The 19,837-nt window shown below is 45.8% G+C and overlaps 1 protein-coding gene across 2 annotated transcripts in view; it reads left to right on the top strand.

Moving 5' to 3' along the window:
* Positions 1-19,837, top strand: part of THSD4 (thrombospondin type 1 domain containing 4) — a 555,462-nt gene that overhangs the window by 27,505 nt on the left and 508,120 nt on the right. For both annotated transcript variants that reach the window (XM_084782532.1, XM_084782533.1), the window contains exon 3: positions 10,163-10,232. In XM_084782532.1, coding sequence (XP_084638658.1) covers positions 10,163-10,232 — 70 coding nt within the window. The remainder of the gene's footprint in view (positions 1-10,162; positions 10,233-19,837) is intronic.

Raw genomic sequence — 19,837 nt, 5'->3', positions numbered from 1 at the left:
GGAGTCTGTAGTCATGAAGAGAATCCTGGTCAAGGCCAGTAGTGGGAGGCGCGCGTGTATTGAGATTTTTAACCCTGAATGAGCTGGTTAGCGGGTCCTTAAGTCCCGGAGAAGCTCAGATGCACAGGAAAGCTTCAGGACGAGTTAAATCCCTTTGGATCAAAAGGTTGGAGGAGGCTAGATTAGATAAAAATTGTCTCCATCTATTCAGAGTCAGAAAGAAAATGTGCCAAACGACACAAAAGTCTCTTGAAGACTTGAAACACATGCCCTGTGTCTGTGTGTGTGTGTGTGTGTGTGTGTGTGTGTGTGTGTGTGTGTGTGTGTGCATTTGCCTGTGCTGTGTGGTATTCGAGTGTGCGTCTCATGATCACATGTTCACGTGCACCTGTGTATTCAGATGTGCATGCGTGCCTGCTGAATTCATGCAAAGGTCAGAGGTTCAATCCAGGTGTCTTCAGTCTTCCCTTTCTACACCTTCCTTTTAGAGACAGTGTCTCGCTCACTAATTCCCTAGACTGGCTGGCCTGGCAAGCCTGAGGGGTCCTCTGCTCTCGACCTCTCGCCACTAGGATTACAGATGCCCGCTGCCTTGCCCCCACCCCCATCCATTTTACACGGATGCCGGGGATTTGAACTCAGGTCCTCATGCCTGCATAAGCAAGCACTTTACTGACTGAGCCATCTCGCTAGCCTCACCTTTCTTTCTTTCTTTCTTTTCTTTTTTTTTTTTGTGCATGAACCGTTATTTCTGCATTTCTTTCTTTTGTGACTGATTGAAAGGAAACAATTTTCTCACAGGGAAGCTTACCAGTCCGTGATGAGGGTCAGCTGACACCAACAGCCAACAGCCCCTGAACTGCGGCGTGGCAGGTGCTCTTAGCTGTCTTCTCAGCAACTTAGTGGAGCTGACAAACTTCACGTTTCCAGTGAAAACATACGAGAAAACAAAACTACGAAATGCCAAGGAGGTGGTTACATTGGCAGGAAACAGAATTGATTTGGCCGTTTTCATCTTGAACGGTAGTTTTTGAAGAAATGCAGATGTAATTAGGGCCATTACAGCTAGATGGTGAATTTTATAGGGCTTTCGGAGGAGAGGTCTGGATCATTTTAAGGATTTTACAGTCCATGGCCTTAGGTCAAGTGTCTGGTTTTAGTCTTTGAAAACATTAGTCTCCCTTTTCCTTGATATACACTGCAGTAAAGTATTATTACTGTAATGCCTGTCAGCCATTCCACTTAGAAATACAACCAAAAGGGATTGAGGAAACGAGAGCAAGAAAGGTGGCTGCTCTTGGGGCCACTGAAAAGGACTCTGAGGACAGACGTGAGGGGACGTGGCTAGGAGAACTCTTTGCCTGTTCGTGAGAGCATCCAAAATAGGACTGGCGATTTGAGGTGCGGTCAGTCAGTGAACACTATAGTCTCCCCCATGGGGAAGAACGACGTGGTAATTGGGAAGGTCAGAGGTCAATCACTGTCCCTTTGCTAGCGATCAGGAAGTGAGGAGGAAGAAGAGGAGGGAAGTAGAGAAAAGGAGTAAGAGGAAGTGAAGGAAAAAGGAAGAAGAGGCCATTGCGTCAAGTATTTAACCTTCCTAGTATCTCTAAGGCAGACCAGGCAGGCGTGGTGGCATCCGCCTGAACTTCCAGCACTGGGGAAGCTGAGGCAGGAGGATGGAAAGTTGAAGGCCTATAATGAGACCCTTGGGGTTGTCTTAAAGCAACCCCAAACAAGCAAAACAAACAAAAAGTCAGACCAGGATTTGTGTTAGCTGCCACCTACACCACTACTCAGGTGACACTCAGTAAATATATCAGAATACGGAACGGGTGGCAGGCAATGGATAGCCCATGTGACTAGGGACTGTAAGACGAACCATCGAACACACGAAGTAATAATTACTTTTTATGTGAAAGAAGTTAGGACCAAGTTTTATATTCCTGACCAGGACGATCAGTGACTTAATCGCAGAAGGAGGCTAAGGCCCGGAAAGCATACAAACGACACACCTCCGACCATTTACTTTAAACTTAAAACACATGTCTATCTGCGCACAGATTGGTTTGATGCGGGGCCAAGAGCGTTTCAGTGCGCACGAAGCCCGGAGCCCTGATTGTCTATTTCTGCACAAACCACACCCGTAAGCATTATCTGAGCTTTCCATGTTAAAGCCGGGGTGAGAACTTAAAGACATTTGCAAAGCGGTCTGAGGACAGCATTATTCTCAGTTTTCCAGGTTCCCTTTTTCCACCCCTAATCATCTGCAGTTATCTCATCCGCACCTAATTTGCCAGCGGGCCCCCTCCCCGTTTGGCCGCTTGCCCTTAGGAGTCTTTCTAAGGCATTCGGTTCACTTCTGTGGAGACAGCCAGTCAAATACTCCTGCTGTGCTCAGATTCATGGCTCCCTGAGCCGCTTGGGTATTCTGTGCATTTGCAGAGCAGCGCTACCGGTGTAAACAGGCTTGGGAACGCAAGGCGTGTGCGTGCTCCTACCCTGATGGGGAGAGTGTAGACGTATGTCCAGGAAGAACCCACTGGAATCTCATCTGTGGCTTTCTGGAGGGAGCCAGCTGAGCGGCAGGCACAGAGGCCAGGGGAAAGAAACTGAATTTCTGGAGGAGAGCCCTGGCAAGGTCTACCTATAGAATGCCGGCAGGCATCCAGGCAGGCTTCATTTTGCCTGATGCCTGGCACAGCCCTGTACCTGGACCCTGTCCTCAGCACTCCGTGCTTGACTGTGGGATTTGCTAGAACATTCTGTACTGAGATGGAGTTGAATGGTGTCAAGGTGTGATCACGGGGGCTGCCAGCTATCCACACCTCGCCTTCCCTCCTCACCAATTGCTCTAATCTGTAGGAGTCTTCTTCCCACTTTCCTACCTTTTACTAGCTTTACTGTCTCTCCCATGAGGAATTATGGGTTGCATTAAAAAAAAAAAAAGCTAATGAGGAGCGTTGTATCACAGCCTTACTTTGACTTATTTCTTCTTCTTTTTCCTTTTCCTCCTCTTCTCTTTCTTTTCTTCCTCTTCTTCCCTTTCCTTTTCCTTTTTCACCTTCTGCTTCCCCTCACCACCATCTCTCCTATTTACCCCCCCATCCCGCCCCCCCCCCCCCCCCGTCTTGATTTCTTCCTTGTACAGGGTGTCATGTAGCCCAGACTGACCTCAAACTTACCTACCATGTAGCTGCACAGCCTGGGGGGGTGGGTGGGGGTGGGGGTAGAGGGGTGAGGGTAGAGGGGTGGGGGTAGAGGGGTGGGGGTAGAGGGGTGAGGGGTAGGGGCTGGGGATGGGTAGGTACAGAACTGACCCTTATATGCTGTGCTGGGGGTGGACCCAGGCCTTTAAGCATGCCAGACCACACTCTACCCCTGAGCCATACCCCTAGCCCCTCATTTAGCATTTCGTTAGTATTCCCCCTTCCCCCATCCCCCCCTCTCCCCCCCCCCCCATTTCTCTGCATTCTACTCTGTTCTTTGCTTCCCGGAAATGCTTTAACCTACTCACTCTGTTGGCCTCAGAGGTACATCCTAAATTGGAGAGAGAGGGGGCTGGGAACTCATCAAAGGGCCCTGAGTCTTCCAAAGCTGTGTCACGATGACAAAGCACCTTGCATTTCCAGAGAACAGGAGTGGCTACAAGCACCAAGGACCTGGAAATAAGCAATAAAAAGCCGACGCGCAGTTAGGAAGGTGTCTCAGTCCACGCTGTAAAACGGAAATGTTTCACTTCACACAGGTCTTTCCCCAAAGCCTGTTGGATTTGGTTTGGCAGCAGCTTGATTGTGTACAGGTTTCCCAGGCCAGGGGGTACTTGACGGGAGCCAAGTTCCAAGGACACAATTGTACAGTGAACTGTCTCTCAACTGAGAGAAGGAAGGAGCCAGTGTCATATCCGTTCCTCTCTGTTTGCCCAGCAGTCTCTGCGCTCCGGAAACTTTGTGGGCACCCGTGACTAGCATCTTTAATGACGCTCACATGGGTGATGCTGGCTAGGCAAGATAAGTTACTTAAATGCAGAATGCTCTGCATATGAAAGTAGGGGAAATACATAAATTACACCTTAAAAAATTGGAATTTACGTGATGGCCTGCCACCACTGCCATCATTTCTTCCTTTCTTCTTCTTCTTCTTCTTCTTCTTCTTCTTCTTCTTCTTCTTCTTCTTCTTCTTCTTCTTCTTCTTCTTCTTTCTTCCTCCTCCTCCTCCTCTTCCTCCTCCTCTTATTCTTCTTCCTCATTCCCATTGTCTTTTTCTGACAGGGTTTCATTAGCCCAAGCTGCCCTAGAACCTACCATGTAGCCAAGGATGGCCTTGGCAAAGAAAATGGGTGTATTAAAACAGCAAGGGGCTAGTTTATAGAGATAGCGCTGTTGTCCTCAGGTGGCTTGGTGTTTGACAGTTTAGGGTTGGGGCCAATGGTGTGGCTGCCCTAGGTGGTGATTACGCATCGGTGCTGAGATTTTGGTACAGGTTGTTCCAATTCTAGGTCATTCTCTATTAACAGAAGGAGAAAAGAAATGAAGAGGGATTTCCCCACTTGTTTTCCCTGTTTTGATACTTGAGATGCTCAAATGGCATTGAGTCCATTGGAGGGATGTGGACTATACAGTGGCGAGACATAGTCATGCTGGAGTTGGGTGGTTGATGTAGGGTGTGGGGTGTGGGGAGCAGAGTTGGCCAAGGCAAATACAGAAGCCTAGAGCCCTAGTTCCGTGATATAAATCTTATAATGTTTCACTGAGCATTATTTTCTTACAGAGTGCTTGAAACCTACGCCAGCAGTGGAGAAATTCATCCCCCCTCCCCCCTCTCTCCCCCCTCTTCCTCTCTCTTTCTTCTTCTTCTTCTTCTTCTGATTGTTGTGAAATGTTGGGTAGTTTTGACTGCAAGGTGGATCCTTAGGAGGTATGTGGCTCCCCACTTCCACATTGATGGGAGCTTATGACTTGTTTGCCAAAGGTCCTGGTAGCCTTCAATCTGTCAAAACGTTGCAAGCTGAGAGCCCTTTGCCAAAGCAAACTATCCAAGTGAAATAACCCAGGAGCCGCACACAGACACATACATGATCCTCCGTTCCCCAGCAGTCATCTGGAACTGGGTCAGGAGGAACAGGGTTGTGCTGGGTTCTCCCGTGTTTGGAAGAAGTGTGGGCACAGGACAGACTATCAATTAGTGAGGTATGTGTGAGCAGGCTTGGGTAGCTCAAAACAGCCTCTGTTGAGTATGAGGTGGCAGGGGGGACCTTCTGCCTTTGGCAGAGCTTCCTCTGGCCCCTTGGGTTATATATTGCTTCGACTGCTGTTATTGCAGCCCAAAGAATAATTTCCCCTCGGGGGGAATTTATTTTATTCCATTCAGAGCAGAGCCCATTTAAGAGCTCAGATTTTTATCCCAGAATGATTTTGTTGGGGATTCCTGTGTGCGTGAGCTTCACCAGCTCCTAGCTAGTGAAGAGACATCGGGGCATCTGAGTTGACTCATGTTGTATCTTTGCCCCAAGACACAACAGCAAAAGTTCTCTTGGAAATCTACTGGGGTTTGGGGTGGGTGTCATGTAGAAACATTCAAAAAGCTCTTCTTTTAATAAATGAACTTTTATAAAAGAACATTTAGAAGCTTCAGAAGTTATTTCGGACATTATAAAATCTGTTCATTCCCATGAGTCCCATCTGTCTAAAGTTCCAGAGGTTGTGGGGCGGGGAAGGATCATTCACTAACTCGAGACACTGTTCATTAGTTCCACGCACCGTTCATCAATTCACCATGTTATTCATTAGGTCAGTGCATTATTCATCAGTTCAATACATTATTCATTAACTTGGTGTATCAAGCACTTTCTGTGTCATGGGTATCCAGCTAAGGTATGGGAGATAAGTCAAGGATGAAATCAATGCCCCCCTCCAATTACATGCTGCAATCTGCATGTGTTTGTGTACTGTGTGTGTGTGTGTGTGTGTGTGTGTGTGTGTGTGTGTGTGTGTGTGTATAGAGGCCAGAGGACAACCTTAGTTATATTTTTGTAGATGTCATCCACATTTTTCTTTCTTCTTCTTCTTCTTCTTCTTCTTCTTCCTCTTCCTCTTCCTCTTCCTCTTCCTCCTCCTCCTCCTCCTCCTCCTCCTCCTCCTCCTCCTCCTCTTGAGAAAGTGTCTCTCACTAGCTGGAGCACACTGAGTATGCTAAGCTGGCTGGCTATTAAGTCCTAGGAACCTGCCAGTCTCTGCTTCCTCGGTGCTCTGGCATTCCACGGGAGAACTGTCTCACCTGGCGCTTTCCATATGGGCTCTAGAGATTGAAGTCAGGTCCTGTACTGTGCAGCCAGTACCTTCTTCCCTGAGCGCTCGCCACAGCCTTGTACTTTCTAATGGGAAGAGAGAGACATGTACATGTTATAAGAGTCTTATGGAGGAAAAGAAATAGTCTTGGGAGGAAGACAGAGTGGTTCTAGGCAGTAGCTACAAAGTCTCGTGGGAGACACAATTCTGAGTGGAGCCCTGGGCAGCTGAGGAAGAGGGGGACTTGACAGGCAACTTGGAATAGGCTCTTCTGGGACAGGAAAACTTACAATCTCCCTCTCCTGCTCTTTCCTTTGAATGTTTCCGCATAGTCTGGAATCAGTGGTTGTGCAGACCAGCTCCTATTGGCACTACATGTATGTGGCCACTATGTGAGCCAAGGGCTCTGAGGGACTGAGGTATGGAATGTTCATGGAGCTGCTGTTTGCCTTTGTAATGGAACCACACCAGTCTAGTTTTCTTTGAGAAGAGTAAACAGTGCCAAGCTGCCTTAGGAATTATGCTGATCTCCAGGCACATGTTCCAAGTGTGTGTTTCTAAGCATTAGCCTGACTGAAGTAGCCTGGGCATGCTATAGTATCCCCACTTTACAGATTTGGCAACTGAGGCATGGGAAAGAAGGTGATCAACCAAGGGACATGAGCTCCCTAGCTGAGGGGTGTGTGTTTGTGTGTGTACATGTGTGTTTTGATTTCTGGGATAAACTGAGTCTAGTGGGGACTGAAGTAGAAGGCACCATCCCCCGCCACTGTCTGGGGAACCAATCTCCAGATGGTCCTCCCTGCCACTGGAGCACAGGTTGGGTGGGGTTTTGGTCCATTGCTGTTTTACTGGAAGGCTCATTTTGTGTACATACATGTATGTGTGTATGTGTGGAGATATCAGGGTGTCACTGCTTAGGAACTGTTTGCCTTATTTTGAAATAGGAAGTCTCACTGGGCTGGAGATGGCCATTTCAACTAGGCTGGCTACCCAGAAAATCCTCAGGCCCTCTGGCCTTTATTATTCTAATACTGAATTACAAGTGTGTGGCACTCAGCCTACAGAATGGGAAAAAATATATATATTTTAAACCAACTACACATACAGTAAAGGGCTAATATAAATATAAAGAAATATAAATAATGGGAAAAAAAACCCCTAGATATCAAGAAAACAAAACAAAAATCCAATTAAAGAATGAGTTACAGATCTAAACAGAGAATTCTCAAAAGAGGACCTCAAATGGCTGAGAAACACTTAAAGAAATGGTTGACATCCTTAGCCATCAGGGAAATGCAAACCAAAACTGCTTTGAGATTTCCTCTTACACCTGTTAGAATGACTAAGACTAACAAAAAAAAAAAAAAAAAAAAAAAGTGACCGCACACGCTGGTGAGGACGTGTGGCATAAGAGGAACTCACATCCATTGCTGGTGGAAGTGCAAACTTGTGTAGCAACTATGGAAACAAGCGTGGCAGTTCCTTTTGAAGATGAGAACCAATCTACTTCAACATCCAGCTGTACCACTAGGGCACAGACCCAAAGAACACTATCCTAACACAGAGACACTTGCTCAACTGTGTTCACTGTTGCTCTATTTATAATAGCCAGAAATAGGAAATAACTTAGATGTCCCTCAACAGATGAATGGATAAAGGAAATGTGGTACTTTTATCCAGCGGAGCATTGCTTAGCCATTAAAAGATGATGTCATGAAATTTGCAAATGTATGGAACTGGGGGGAGGGGGGGAAGGCTGTGAGAGAGAATGGAAATTAGTGTGGGGAGCATTTTTTGGACTAGGGAGGCTTCTGGGAGTCTATGGGGGTAACTCTAACTGAGACTTCTACCAGTGAGGGCTATGGAGCCGGAAGAGGCCACATTTCTGTAGCCAGGTGGGACTTCCAATGGAGGGACATGGACACCAACCCACCCACAAAGCCTCCAACCCAAAATTTGTCCCGCCTGCAGGAAGTACAGGGGTAAAGATGGAGCAGAGATTGAGGGAATGGCAAACCAGTGACTGGCCCAACTTGAGACCCACCCCATGGGAGAGAGCCAACACCTGACACTATTAATATACTCTACTATGTTTACAGACAGGAGCCTAGCATGGCTGTCCTCTGAGCAGCTTCATCCAGAAGCTGATGGAAACAGATGCAGAGATCGACAGCCAAACAATAGGCTGAGCTCTGGAAGTCTTGTGCAGGAGTTGGGGGAAAGGACTGAGGGACCCAGAGGGATCAAGGACACCACAAGAAGACCTGCAGAATAGACTAGGCTGGGTCCATGGGAGCTCACAGAGACTGAACCACCAAACCAAAGAGCATACCTAGGCTGGACGTAGTAGACCTCCTACACTTATGTAGCAAATATGTAGCTTGTTCTTCATGTGGGCCCCCTATCAATTAGAGAGGGGACTGCCTCTGACTGTTGCTTGCCCCTGGATCCTTTTTACATAGCTGGGCTGCCTTGTCTGGCCTCCCTGCGAAAGGATGCACCTAGGCCTGCTAGGACTTGATGTACTAGAATGGGTTGGTACCCATGGGGGGGGGGGATGTCTTCTCTTCTATGAGGATAAGGGGATGAGGGAATGGTGAAGGGGGTAAAGGGGGGACTGGGAGGAGAGTGGGGAGGGGTGCTGCAATTAGACTGTAAAGTCAATAAAAATATGAAAAAAAGTTAACTTATCCTGTAGCAAAGAGAGCTGTATGAACCTTAAGCAAAGCAAGTATCTTTGGGAAACAGTCTGGGGTTAGATGATTTTTTTTTCCTAGCATCTATACTATTAACACCGTACTAAATACTTAACATGATTATATAATTAAAAATAATGGTAAAGTCTTAGGTGTTATTCTTTTTTTTTTTTCTTTTTTCCCCAGACAAGGTTGCTCACTGGTTTTAGAACTCACTGAGTAGCCATATTAGTGGCTGGCCAGAGTGCCCCAGGGCTCCTTCTGTCTCTACCTTCCCAACACTAGGGTTAGAGGCACTCACCATTACACCTGGCTTTTTGTTAAAATGTGCATTCTGGGGGTGACACTTAGCTCCCTGATAATGATGAGCACTTTTCTGCCTGAGACATCTCTCTAGCCCTGGCAGCACCTGCTTCTCCTCTGACATATTACCTGCATCTCCCCCACCCTCCTTGTCACATTTTGTGATCTTCACAGAGGATGAGAATATTTGTTGCTTGGAGATGCCAGCTTGCCCAGGATCACCCAGGTGGTACTGGCAGCATCAATGTCTCTGCAGCTAGGCCTTCATACTGCTTTATATTGTTTCTCTGGGCCAGCCCCCCCTACTCCCCTAAAGTGTATCTTCCCTTTACTTGATGACAAGTCCTAATCAGGGCTGGTGACAGTGGGGCTGAAGGTAGCTAATCCCACCCACGAGATGCATGTATGGCACCAAAGGAGTCAAGATGCGGAAGCAAGCTCAGGCCACTCTAGAACTGCCTTCTCATCCTGACCTCGCTGCCTTGCCAGCCGGCACACACTCGCACGTGTTGTGTTCCAGGCGAGGGGGAGGGGTCATGGCCCATCTTACTCAGCCTCCTCCGAACCTTTGAGCCAACTTCTTGCGCTACATTCCCGTGTTACAGAGTGGGAGACTGAGGCTCCCAAAGTTATGTCAGACCTACGAGCTAGGAGGTAGTAGGTCATGGATTTGACCCCCACATCTGTCTCCGTGCCTTAGCCTTCCCTGGCATGGGGCTGTTTCCTTTTCCATTTGTGTTTTCTCTGGGTCTGTCTCAGGACCCAGGGTGGACTGACCTCTCCCTTCTAGGAATGAGCTAGTGATGCCAGCTTCCTCCAGCTACTGCCAGGACCATACTCACACCCATGCCTGTTGCTCTGTTTCTTTCCTAGTGCCCTGGGCGCCCTCCTGCTGCTTGGTTCTCAACTTGTCTGCTCGCAGCCCTCCACTGAACACAGAAAGGTGAGTCATGGCCACACAGAGTCACTGTGATTCTCTGCCAGAGGGAGTGGGGCCACCGTGGCCACGTCCCTTATCTTTGTTCTACCTGGAGGCGAGTCCCAGGTGATTCTGAGTAGAAGCACTGTTTCTAGAATGTTCGGTAGTCTTCCCATCTTTTCCAGGTTCCTGGAACTCAGATGTGAAGCTGGTGCTCAGAGCCAGTCTCCGATCTGAGAAGAGGGTTGGCTTTGCAGGCTGTGTCCCTCGAGTAGCGTGCAGAGGCACTGCCAAGGCTTGCAGGTGGAGGCCACACTTGCCAGAGCTGGTGCCTGTGTAGCTGCATCTTCAAGGCCATAGGCAGGGCAAGACTGGAGAAGCTAAAGTGATGTGAGAGGGTCCCCTCCCCGCTCATACATGTGGAGCTATGGTCACTCATAGTAGGACCCTGTCTTTGCTGCCAGTAAGGGTGCTGGGAAGGAAGGAAGGGAGGGAGGGAGGAAGGAAGGAGAGGAGAGGGAAGTGAAGGAGGAAGGGGAAGGGGAAGGGAAGGAAAAAGGAAAAGAAGAAGGCTTTTTGTCATCCTATCCTATCTTCTGTTGATGCTTCCCTTTGGATTAGTCTAGACCATTGGTTCTCAACCTGTGGGTCCGTATATCAGATATTTGTATTACAATTAATAAAAGTAGCAACATTACAGTCATGAAGTAGCAACAAAAATTATTTCATGGCTGGGGGGGTCACCACAACATGAGGAACTGTATTAAAGGGTGGCAGCGTTAGAAATATTGACAGCCGCTGGCCTCGGCAGTTGACTAGAGCCCTTGAATTCAGTCCCTGGAGGCCCACAGGACAGGAAGAACTCACTTCCGTTCAGGCTCTGCCTGCCGTGTGTACCTGAGCTGGCCTGGTGCCACGAGCAGAGGCTCGGTCAGTGATTCTTGAGCAGTAGGCTCGTGATACCTGGACAAAGCACCTCATGGCCTCATCTGTTCCCTGGGTCCTGAGAGGAGAGTAGCCATTGGGTTGAAGTGGCTTTGAGCTGGTTGGAGTCTTTGCTAGGAGAGGGCTTTCAGAGAGGAAGTTCAGAAGTGAAAAATAGGCTGAGAAAGGAACATGCGCAGAGGCTTGCTCCTCCCCTGAGCACTTCATGGCGGTCTCATCTGACTGATCTAATTTCTTAAGGTCTGGGGGTGTGCTCTGGTTTTCTGGACCAGATAGAAGCTTCTATGGCACCTTGCTCCCCACTGGCGCCATGAGTGTGGTTCCCACAAACTGCTCTAGAGTAGGGCCTGGGCCCCTCAGGTGCTCAGTGTAGCACTTGTTGAATGCCTGACTACTGGAAGGGCTGGGACCTGGCCAAGGTCCAAACATTGTTTTGCCAGGTTGATTTGGAAGTGTATAGCCTCTCACTCTATTGTCTCAGCCGTATCCATAATTTTAATAAATAGAAAGTTTAAAAAAATTATTACTGTGCTCTCAATTATTAATGCTCAGTATCATTGAGACTGATAGTTGACTTGCCCTAGTGGGGTTCTTGTTGTTGTTGTTGATACTCAAATATATAACCATAGCTAAAAATATTTTATAAATAATTCAATTATTTTTCCATCTCTCTTTGTATCTTAAGATGCCTGAATGATAAATATATTGAGTCTCGGGGTAAAAGGTTTTCAAATAGGTGTTATCTTCATTTTTCTTTTATTTTAAATATTAAGTGTGTGTGTGTGTGTGTGTGTGTGTGTGTGTGTGTGTGTGTGTGTGTGTGTCTGTTGTATGCCAAAGCCCACATGTGGAGATCAGAGGACAATTTATGAGAGTCAGCTGTCTCCTTCTACTGTGTTGATCCTAGGGCTTGAAGTCAGGTCATCAGGCTTGGAAGAAAGCACTTTTACCTGCTGAGCCATTGTGCCCATCCGCTCATCTTTCTCAAAGGTTTTCTTTTTTCCCCATAATGGAAAAAGAAAAGTTTACTAGTTGCTTTAGAGTTTTGAATTTAAAACACTAAGCAAAAAAGTATCATATCTTGGCGTATAGTACCTCCTTGGCAAAATATTATTAAGAACTTTACAACTGAAGGCTGGGTTTAGGGCCCCATCCCCAACATTTTGAGATTTCTTCACTTGGTGGAAAGACATTTCAGAGTAGTTGTTGCACATAATAAACACATGTGTCTTGGCTGCCAGGGTTCTTGTCATCTGTCCAAGGAAAGAAGGCACGTGGGCTTCCTTGGGTGCTAGGTTGCTTTTCAGTGTTTCCTTAGAGCGTTGTGTGACTGTGGCTGTCATCCTGGGGACATTCCCAAAACCCTGGCAGTAAAAGCAGAGCTGGCAGTAGCAGCATCCACTTAGGCCTGCAAGAGGAAGGGTAAGGGAATGCTCATTAGCTGGGCCTGCAACACTGTGTCTGTGAAGAGACAAGACTAAGGGAATGCTCATTAGCCGGGCCTGCAACACTGTGTCTATAAAGGGCTGTAGAGAGTAGTTTAGAAGTCTTACTGGGCTGTACTTTCTGTCACAATCATTTAACTCTACTTGGTGGGGGAGGCAGCCAGAGGCACTGTGTAAATGAATAGTCACAGCTGCGTGCCAGTAAAGCTTTATTTACAAAAATAGGTGGTGAGCTGGACTTGGCTGGTGGGCTAAAGTTTGCTAACCTCGGCCCAAAAGGCAGGATGGAAAAGAGTTAACTGGCAACTCAGGATATAGTTCATTCAATGGGCTGCCTGATTTTGATCTCCAGAACTCCATTGGGAGATGAAGATGGCGGGGGGGGGGGGGGGGGGGGCGGAGAGTGAGGGGAAGGGGCAATTCCCCAGGGCTCTGTGGCTAGCCATCGTAGCCCACTTTTTGAGCTCCAGATCAGTGAGAGACCATGTCTCAAAGATATGGTGGATGGTGACTGAGAACAATGCCTGAGTTTTTTCTCTTACCTGCACATACCACATACACAGGGCGGCACACATGTGCACATGAATACGCAGGAACATGCACACACATGCAAGTGCACATACACATATACACACATATGGATTTTGGAATTTGAAGGTGGAAATTGTCTCCTCCTTGGACTTAGAGGACAGAAAGGAATTGGGAGAAAAATCCTATAATTTTACATTTATAATTACTCCCAAGTTGCTTTCATTACATAGATACACTCAAAATTGAATTCTCTCTGACCCATTGTTTTGAGGTAAAAATTGCTACTCTTGATTGTTAGCAGAGAATAGCAGAAAGAATTATAAACCCATTTAAGGCCAGTTCTTTAGGGGCAGAGTCATTAATTTGTGTATTATAGTCGGCTGTGTATATAAAGCCAGCTACTCAAAGGCTCTCCTTTCTTCCTTGTTACTGTGGTGTGTCCAACTTTAGCATATGGAAGCGTTTCCACAGCGTAAGTTATTCCGACCAAGAGACATAATTTCTAAATGCTGTCAAGTAAACTATGCACGTCTCAGCGCCACTCGGGTGACTGGCTACATCTCTTTAGAGCTGTCCTCTGCAATAATACAGGCAGAGGGGACCTGGTGCGGAGTGTAAGTAGCTCTTTCCAGATGTTTCTATGTGAAGGCCTCCTATTCTGGCAGAATTAGCACCCCACCAAGGACTGCTCCCCCTCCCATCTTAGTAATTAATCACTGATTCTTGGCAGATAACAGTAGTTTTAGAAGGCTGTGTGTGTGTGTGTGTGTGTGTGTGTGAGAGAGAGAGAGAGAGAGAGAGAGAGAGAGAGAGAGAGAGAGACAGAAACAGAGACAGAGAGAGAGACAGAGAGAGACAGAGACACACACACACACACACACACACAGAGAGAGAGAGAGAGAGAGAGAGAGAGAGAGAGAGAGAGAGAGAGAGAGAGAATTTATTTGTGAAGAAGATGAGACCAAGAGCAGGAGGAAAAGCATGTCCAAGGCAAACTCTACATAGGAAAATTATGGAATAATGGCATTTTATGTTAAATTTATTTACTCTGTGTATTTGTGGAGGACAAATGTGTGTATGTGCTTGTGTTTGGAGGCCAGAGATGAGCCTTGTGTGTTATTCTTCTACCTTTTTTTTTTTTTTTTTTTTATAAACACAGTAACTTTCACTGCCTGTCTGTTGCTGATTTGGCTAAGCTGTCTGGCCAACGAGGCTCCAGGATCCTCTGTCTCTGAGTCCCCAGCAGCAGGGTTACAAACATGTACCACCATGCGCAGCTTTGCACAGGTGCTGGGTGCACACTCAGGTCCTCATGTGCGCAGCAAGTACTTCATACACCGAGCCTCTCCCAGCCCCCAGTACTGTGCCTTTCAGCTTCTAGACATGGAAATGTAGTTAATTTTAATTGCTCAATGATTCTTAAGTTTATTTTTTAAATTTAAATTTCTCCTTTACTATAGAAAATGTAGAAGGTGATGATAACTAGAAAAAGGAAATAAAAACTCCCCATGAGGGCTGCTGGCCAAAGGGGCCGCTCTGCAGCCTGATGTTTATAGAAACTTTCAAACAAACAGAAAGGAGACACTACAGAATGGAGAGCGGGAAGTAAAATATTTGCTTTGCTAACTGATAAGCAGGCCATGATGCAAGTAGGGTACCTTCTGATAGGCCATAGTCGCCACTGAATCAATAGGATGTGTAGCCAAGAACTTTAAATACCCTCTCAACTATGTCGCCTGGTTGGATGCTGAGCAGAGAGCCGTGGAAGGGCAAAACACTTTCAGTTACAGAAGGCTCCTTATGGTATAGATGCTTTAGAAAACAAATGCTTCTAGAAGCAATGTGGGAGGGTATCTTTGCTATTTGAGGCAGATAAACACTTTAAAATAACCTACAGATCTGAGGGTATAGCTCAGTGGCGGAGCACCCACTCAGAATGCGTGAATTATAGAAACAAGCCAAGAAACAGACACCTAAAGTAGAAAAGTGTTACAGTGTATTGAAGTTGAATACTTAAGAAAAACCAAAATGCACTGTCAAAGTGCAAAATGCAGTTCAGACAAAGATAGTTATAAGGGTGTGTTTAGAATATACAAAGGAGCCCTGTTGATTATTAAGAAGAGTTAGGTAGACTAATTTAAAAATGGATAAAACAGGGAAGGAGAGAGGGAGGCAGGGAGGGAGGGAGGGAGGGAGGGAGGGAGGGAGGGAGGGTAGAAGACGCAACAGATAAAAGCATTTTCTGGGCAGCCTATTGACCTGAGTGTGATTCTTGGGTGAGGCGGGGGAGAGAATGGACATCATTTTTTAATTAGTTAATTTGTTATTAATTTAATGTATTTGCTTAACATCCCAGTTGTGACCCCCTTCCCTTCTCTCCTCCTGGTCCCACCCTCTCTCCCTCTTCCCCCTTTCCCCCTCCCCTATCCCTCAGAAAAGGGGAGCCCCCCACCTACCCGTCCTAGCATATCAAGTCACATCATATCAAGTCATCCTCTTCCAGGTGACCTGGCAAGGCAGGCCCACCATGGGGAAGTGATCGAAAAGCATGCAACGGAGTCCATGTCAGAGACAGCCCCAATTCCCCTTACTAGGGGACCCACATGAAGACCAAGCTGCCCATCGGGTACATATGTGTAGGGGGCCCAGGTCCAGGCCATACAAAGTCCTTGGTTGGTACTTCATTATCTGAAAGCCCCCTTGGGCCTAGGTTAGTTGGCTTTGTTGGTCTTCTTATAGAGTTCCTGTCCCCTCTGGGTCCTGTGTTCTGCTCAGTGTTTGGCTGTGAATCTCAGCATCTGTTTGATCCATTGCTGGGTGGAGCCTCTCAGAGGAGAGCTATGTTAAGATCCCACCTGCAAGCATAGCACAGTGTCATTAATAGTGTCAGGGGCTGGCTCTCTCTCTCAGGTGTGGCCACGGATTGGTTAGACCTTCTCTCTATCTCTGCTCTATCTTTATTCCTGCACATCTTGTAGGCAGGGTGAATTTGGGGTTGAAGTTTTGTGGGTTGGTTGGTGTTTCCCTCCTTCTACTAAGAGTCTTGTCTGGTTAGAGGGTGGCCTCTTCAGTCTCTATGTCCCCCATTACTAGGGGTCTCAGCTGTAGTCACCCGCATGTCCTCCCAGGAGCCTACCCTGGTCTCCAGCTTGTCTCAAAGATGCCCCTAACCCATGGTTTCTCTACTTTCTGCAAGCTCTCTGCCCCCTCCTCTTGCACTCTCCTCACATCTTGTCCCCACCCTCATTTCCCTTAGCGCCCCTCTTCTATCTTGTTCCCTGTGTTCAAGCACTTCCTCTGTCTATTCTGTTTCCCCTTCTCAGTGAGGTTCAAGCATTCTCCTTTGGGCCTTCCTTGTTCCTGAGTTTCTTTGGGTCTGTGAATTGTAGTATAGTTATCCTGAACTATATGGCCAGTACCTGCTTATTAAGTGAGTATATACCATGTGTGTCTTTCCGGGTCTGCGTTACCTCACTCAGGATGGTCTTTACTGGCATAGAAACAGACTAGTCAATCAATGAAACCAAATTGAAGACCCAGAAATAAGTCTACATACCTACAGACACTTGATTTTTGACAAAGAAGACAAAACCATCCAATGTAAAAATGATTCCGTCTTTGAAAAATGGTGCTGGTCTAACTGGATGTCTACATGTAGAAAATTCAAATAGATCCATATTTATCACCTTGCATAAATCTTAAATCCAAGTGGATCAAAGACCTCAACATAAAACCGATATATTAAATCTATTAGAAGAGAAAGTAGGGATCAGCCTTGAACTCATTAGCACAGGGGACAACTTCCTGAACAGAACACCAACAGCTTAGGCTCTAAGGTCAACAATTAAGAAATGGGGCCTCTTGAAACTGCAAAGCTTCTGCAAGGCAAAGAACAGTGTCAATAGGACAAAATGGCAGCCTACGGAATGGGAAAAGGTCTTTACCAACCCGACATCTGACAGAAGGTTAATATCTAAAAACATATAAAGAACTCAAGAAATTAAGCAACAACAAACAAAATAATCCAATGAAAATATCAGGCACAGAGCTAAACAGAGAATTCTCAATGGAGGAATCTCAAAGGGCCAAGAAACACTTAAGGAAATGTTTATCCTTAGCCAGCAGGCAAATGAAAATCAAAATGACTCTGAGGATTCCATCTGACACCCATCAAAATGAGTAAGATAAAAAAACTTAAATGATAGCACATGTTGGCAAGGATATGAAGATAAGGGAACACTCCTCCATTGCTGGTGGAAGTACAAACTTGTACAACTACTTTTGAAGTCAATCTGGAGATTTCTCAGAAAATTAGGAATAGCTTCACCTCAAGACTCGGCTATACCAGTCCTGGGCATATACCTGAAAGATGCTCCACCATACAACAAGGGCACTTGCTTAACTATATTCATAGCAGCTTTATTTGTAGTGGCCAGAAACTGCAAACAACCCAGATGCCCCTCAACTGAAGAAGGGATAAAGAAATTGTGGTACACTTACACAATGGAATACTACTCAGCAATTAAACACACGCAAATCATGAAATTTGCAGAAGAATGGACATCTTGATCTTAGAGCAGAAGAAGAGAGCTCTGACTCTGACTCACTGGGGGTGTCCTCTGACCTCCCCTTATGTGTTATTGTGGCCATATGCTTGCTTGCGAGCATATGCATGTACCCCCACACACTGAAATAAAATGTAAAAATTTAAATGGGTAAAGCAGTGAACAAGCAGCCCATATGAGAGAGCACCCAAATGGTCAATAAGTGTGTGCAAAACTGCTTGGTGACACTAGTTTTTCCATGGGTGAACATGTATTAAAATATTGAGATATCACCACCATGGCTGCTAAAATGGAAACACTGACAATACAGGTGTTCTGAGGCCAGGAACTGTCAGAACTTGTGCACGAAGCTGCAGAACCTGAAAAACGAAAGTTACTTTGAAACTCTAGCAGTACGGTTTTCAAGCCATGTTCATCTTTCTGAGACGTGCCTGTTTACCTCTCGGTCCTTACTTACCCCAGAGAAACAGAGGTAAATACAGCAAACCACACGAGTAACAATGATCATAGCCGTTTGGCTTACGATAACTGCACTCTGGAAACGCCCTAAAAACCCTGCAGCAAGAGGATGGCCAGGATACCACAGAACATTGGTACGAGACAAACAGCTATTGCAATGGAAGTGAATTTGTTCCCGGTCAAGATGAGCTGCTGGAAGTAGATTTACCCTCTTATGGAAAACAACCCCAATGCCCTGGGAACGCATGACCAGTGTCGGTGAAGTGTTTGGACTTTAGGCAGTGAAGACTGGGATCTCTACAAGATTGAAAACTCAATCCAATAGGTACTATAGAAGACCCAGGGGCTTAAGTCACCCCAGACTGTACCCTGAAAGGATCCAATTGCTTCTTAAAATAGTCAGCCATACCCTAGCGTAAAGCTCAAAAGTAGAAGGCTCCGTTGAGCTGCAAGCTCATTTCTTGACAGGTTGCTTGGCTGTGACTCAGTCCTAGGCACTGAAATAAAAGAGTAAAGCAGTGTAAGAATACCTAGCACTAGTCATGGTGGGGCCAAGCTGGTTAGCAGTTAGCTGAGCCACTGCCAGGTGCGCACAGAAGCAGAAACATGTTTGTGCCATTCTCCATATGAGGAGAATAATCCATCAACTGTAACCAACTCAGGATGGCCATGTACTTTAGAGTTTGAAAGGAAAGATATTGGAACCTACCAGAGTGGTATTCCATATGTTCAGAAAGCTCAGCCGAGGCCTGGGAGATATAAAATCAAAAATACTGAAGTCAAACTTCTTGATATGAAAATGACAATTAATAAAATACAGTGATTAGGATTAAGCACAGCTTTAACGTTACAGAAGAAAAAGTGAGTGGACTTGAATATATGATGAAAAGTTTACACAAAATGAAAGTCAAGGGGGAGAAAAGAGCTTCAAGCAGATAGACTGCAGGCAGGACCAATGTACAATCAGGGTATCAACAGAAGAGAAAGTGGGGGAGACAGAAAAAGTACTTGCAGAAATAATAGGACATTTCCAAATGGGTAACTCTGAACCAACAATATCATTGAACTTCAGGCACTAGAAATGTCAAGAAAATGGTACCAGTCATGGTCAAACTGTGCAAGGATAGTAGTGGTAGAGAGGACTCAAAGTCTCTGGAAAAATAAGGTTGTATTACACACACAGGAGCAACATTAAGGATGCTTCTTGTCATTATACCAATGCAGCAACAAATTTAAGGTATAAAGATGCATCTCCTACATAACACGTACATCTTATTATCCATGTATAGTTCTCTATGCCCTAAACTTATCAAAGCACAATATAGAACAGCTTGCAACTCAAAAGGAAATAAAACAGAATCCCCAAAAACACTTAAATCAACAGAGAAATATGCAATGTTTATGGCGGAAGAAACTTGATATGGAAACAGGCATTCTTCCCAAATTGATCTATAGCTTTGACATCATTCGAATACAATTTTCAGCAGATGGTTTTTTTTGCTGCAATTGAGAAAATGATTTCAAAATCCCTTTGGAAATGCAGAGGACTCTAGATAAGTAAAACTAGTGTTTTTTTTTTAATTGCAAGATTTATACCATGTAATATTTATCTTATTAGGTAGAGTGGTCATTATAAAGATAGCATGTTATTGGAATAGAAATAGGACAGATAACAGATAATGGG

The sequence above is a fragment of the Acomys minous genome (genome assembly GCF_964271855.1).
Source record: "Acomys minous genome assembly, chromosome: 5".
Taxonomy (NCBI): domain Eukaryota; kingdom Metazoa; phylum Chordata; class Mammalia; order Rodentia; family Muridae; genus Acomys; species Acomys minous.
This window is presented reverse-complemented; position numbering and strand designations above follow the sequence as displayed.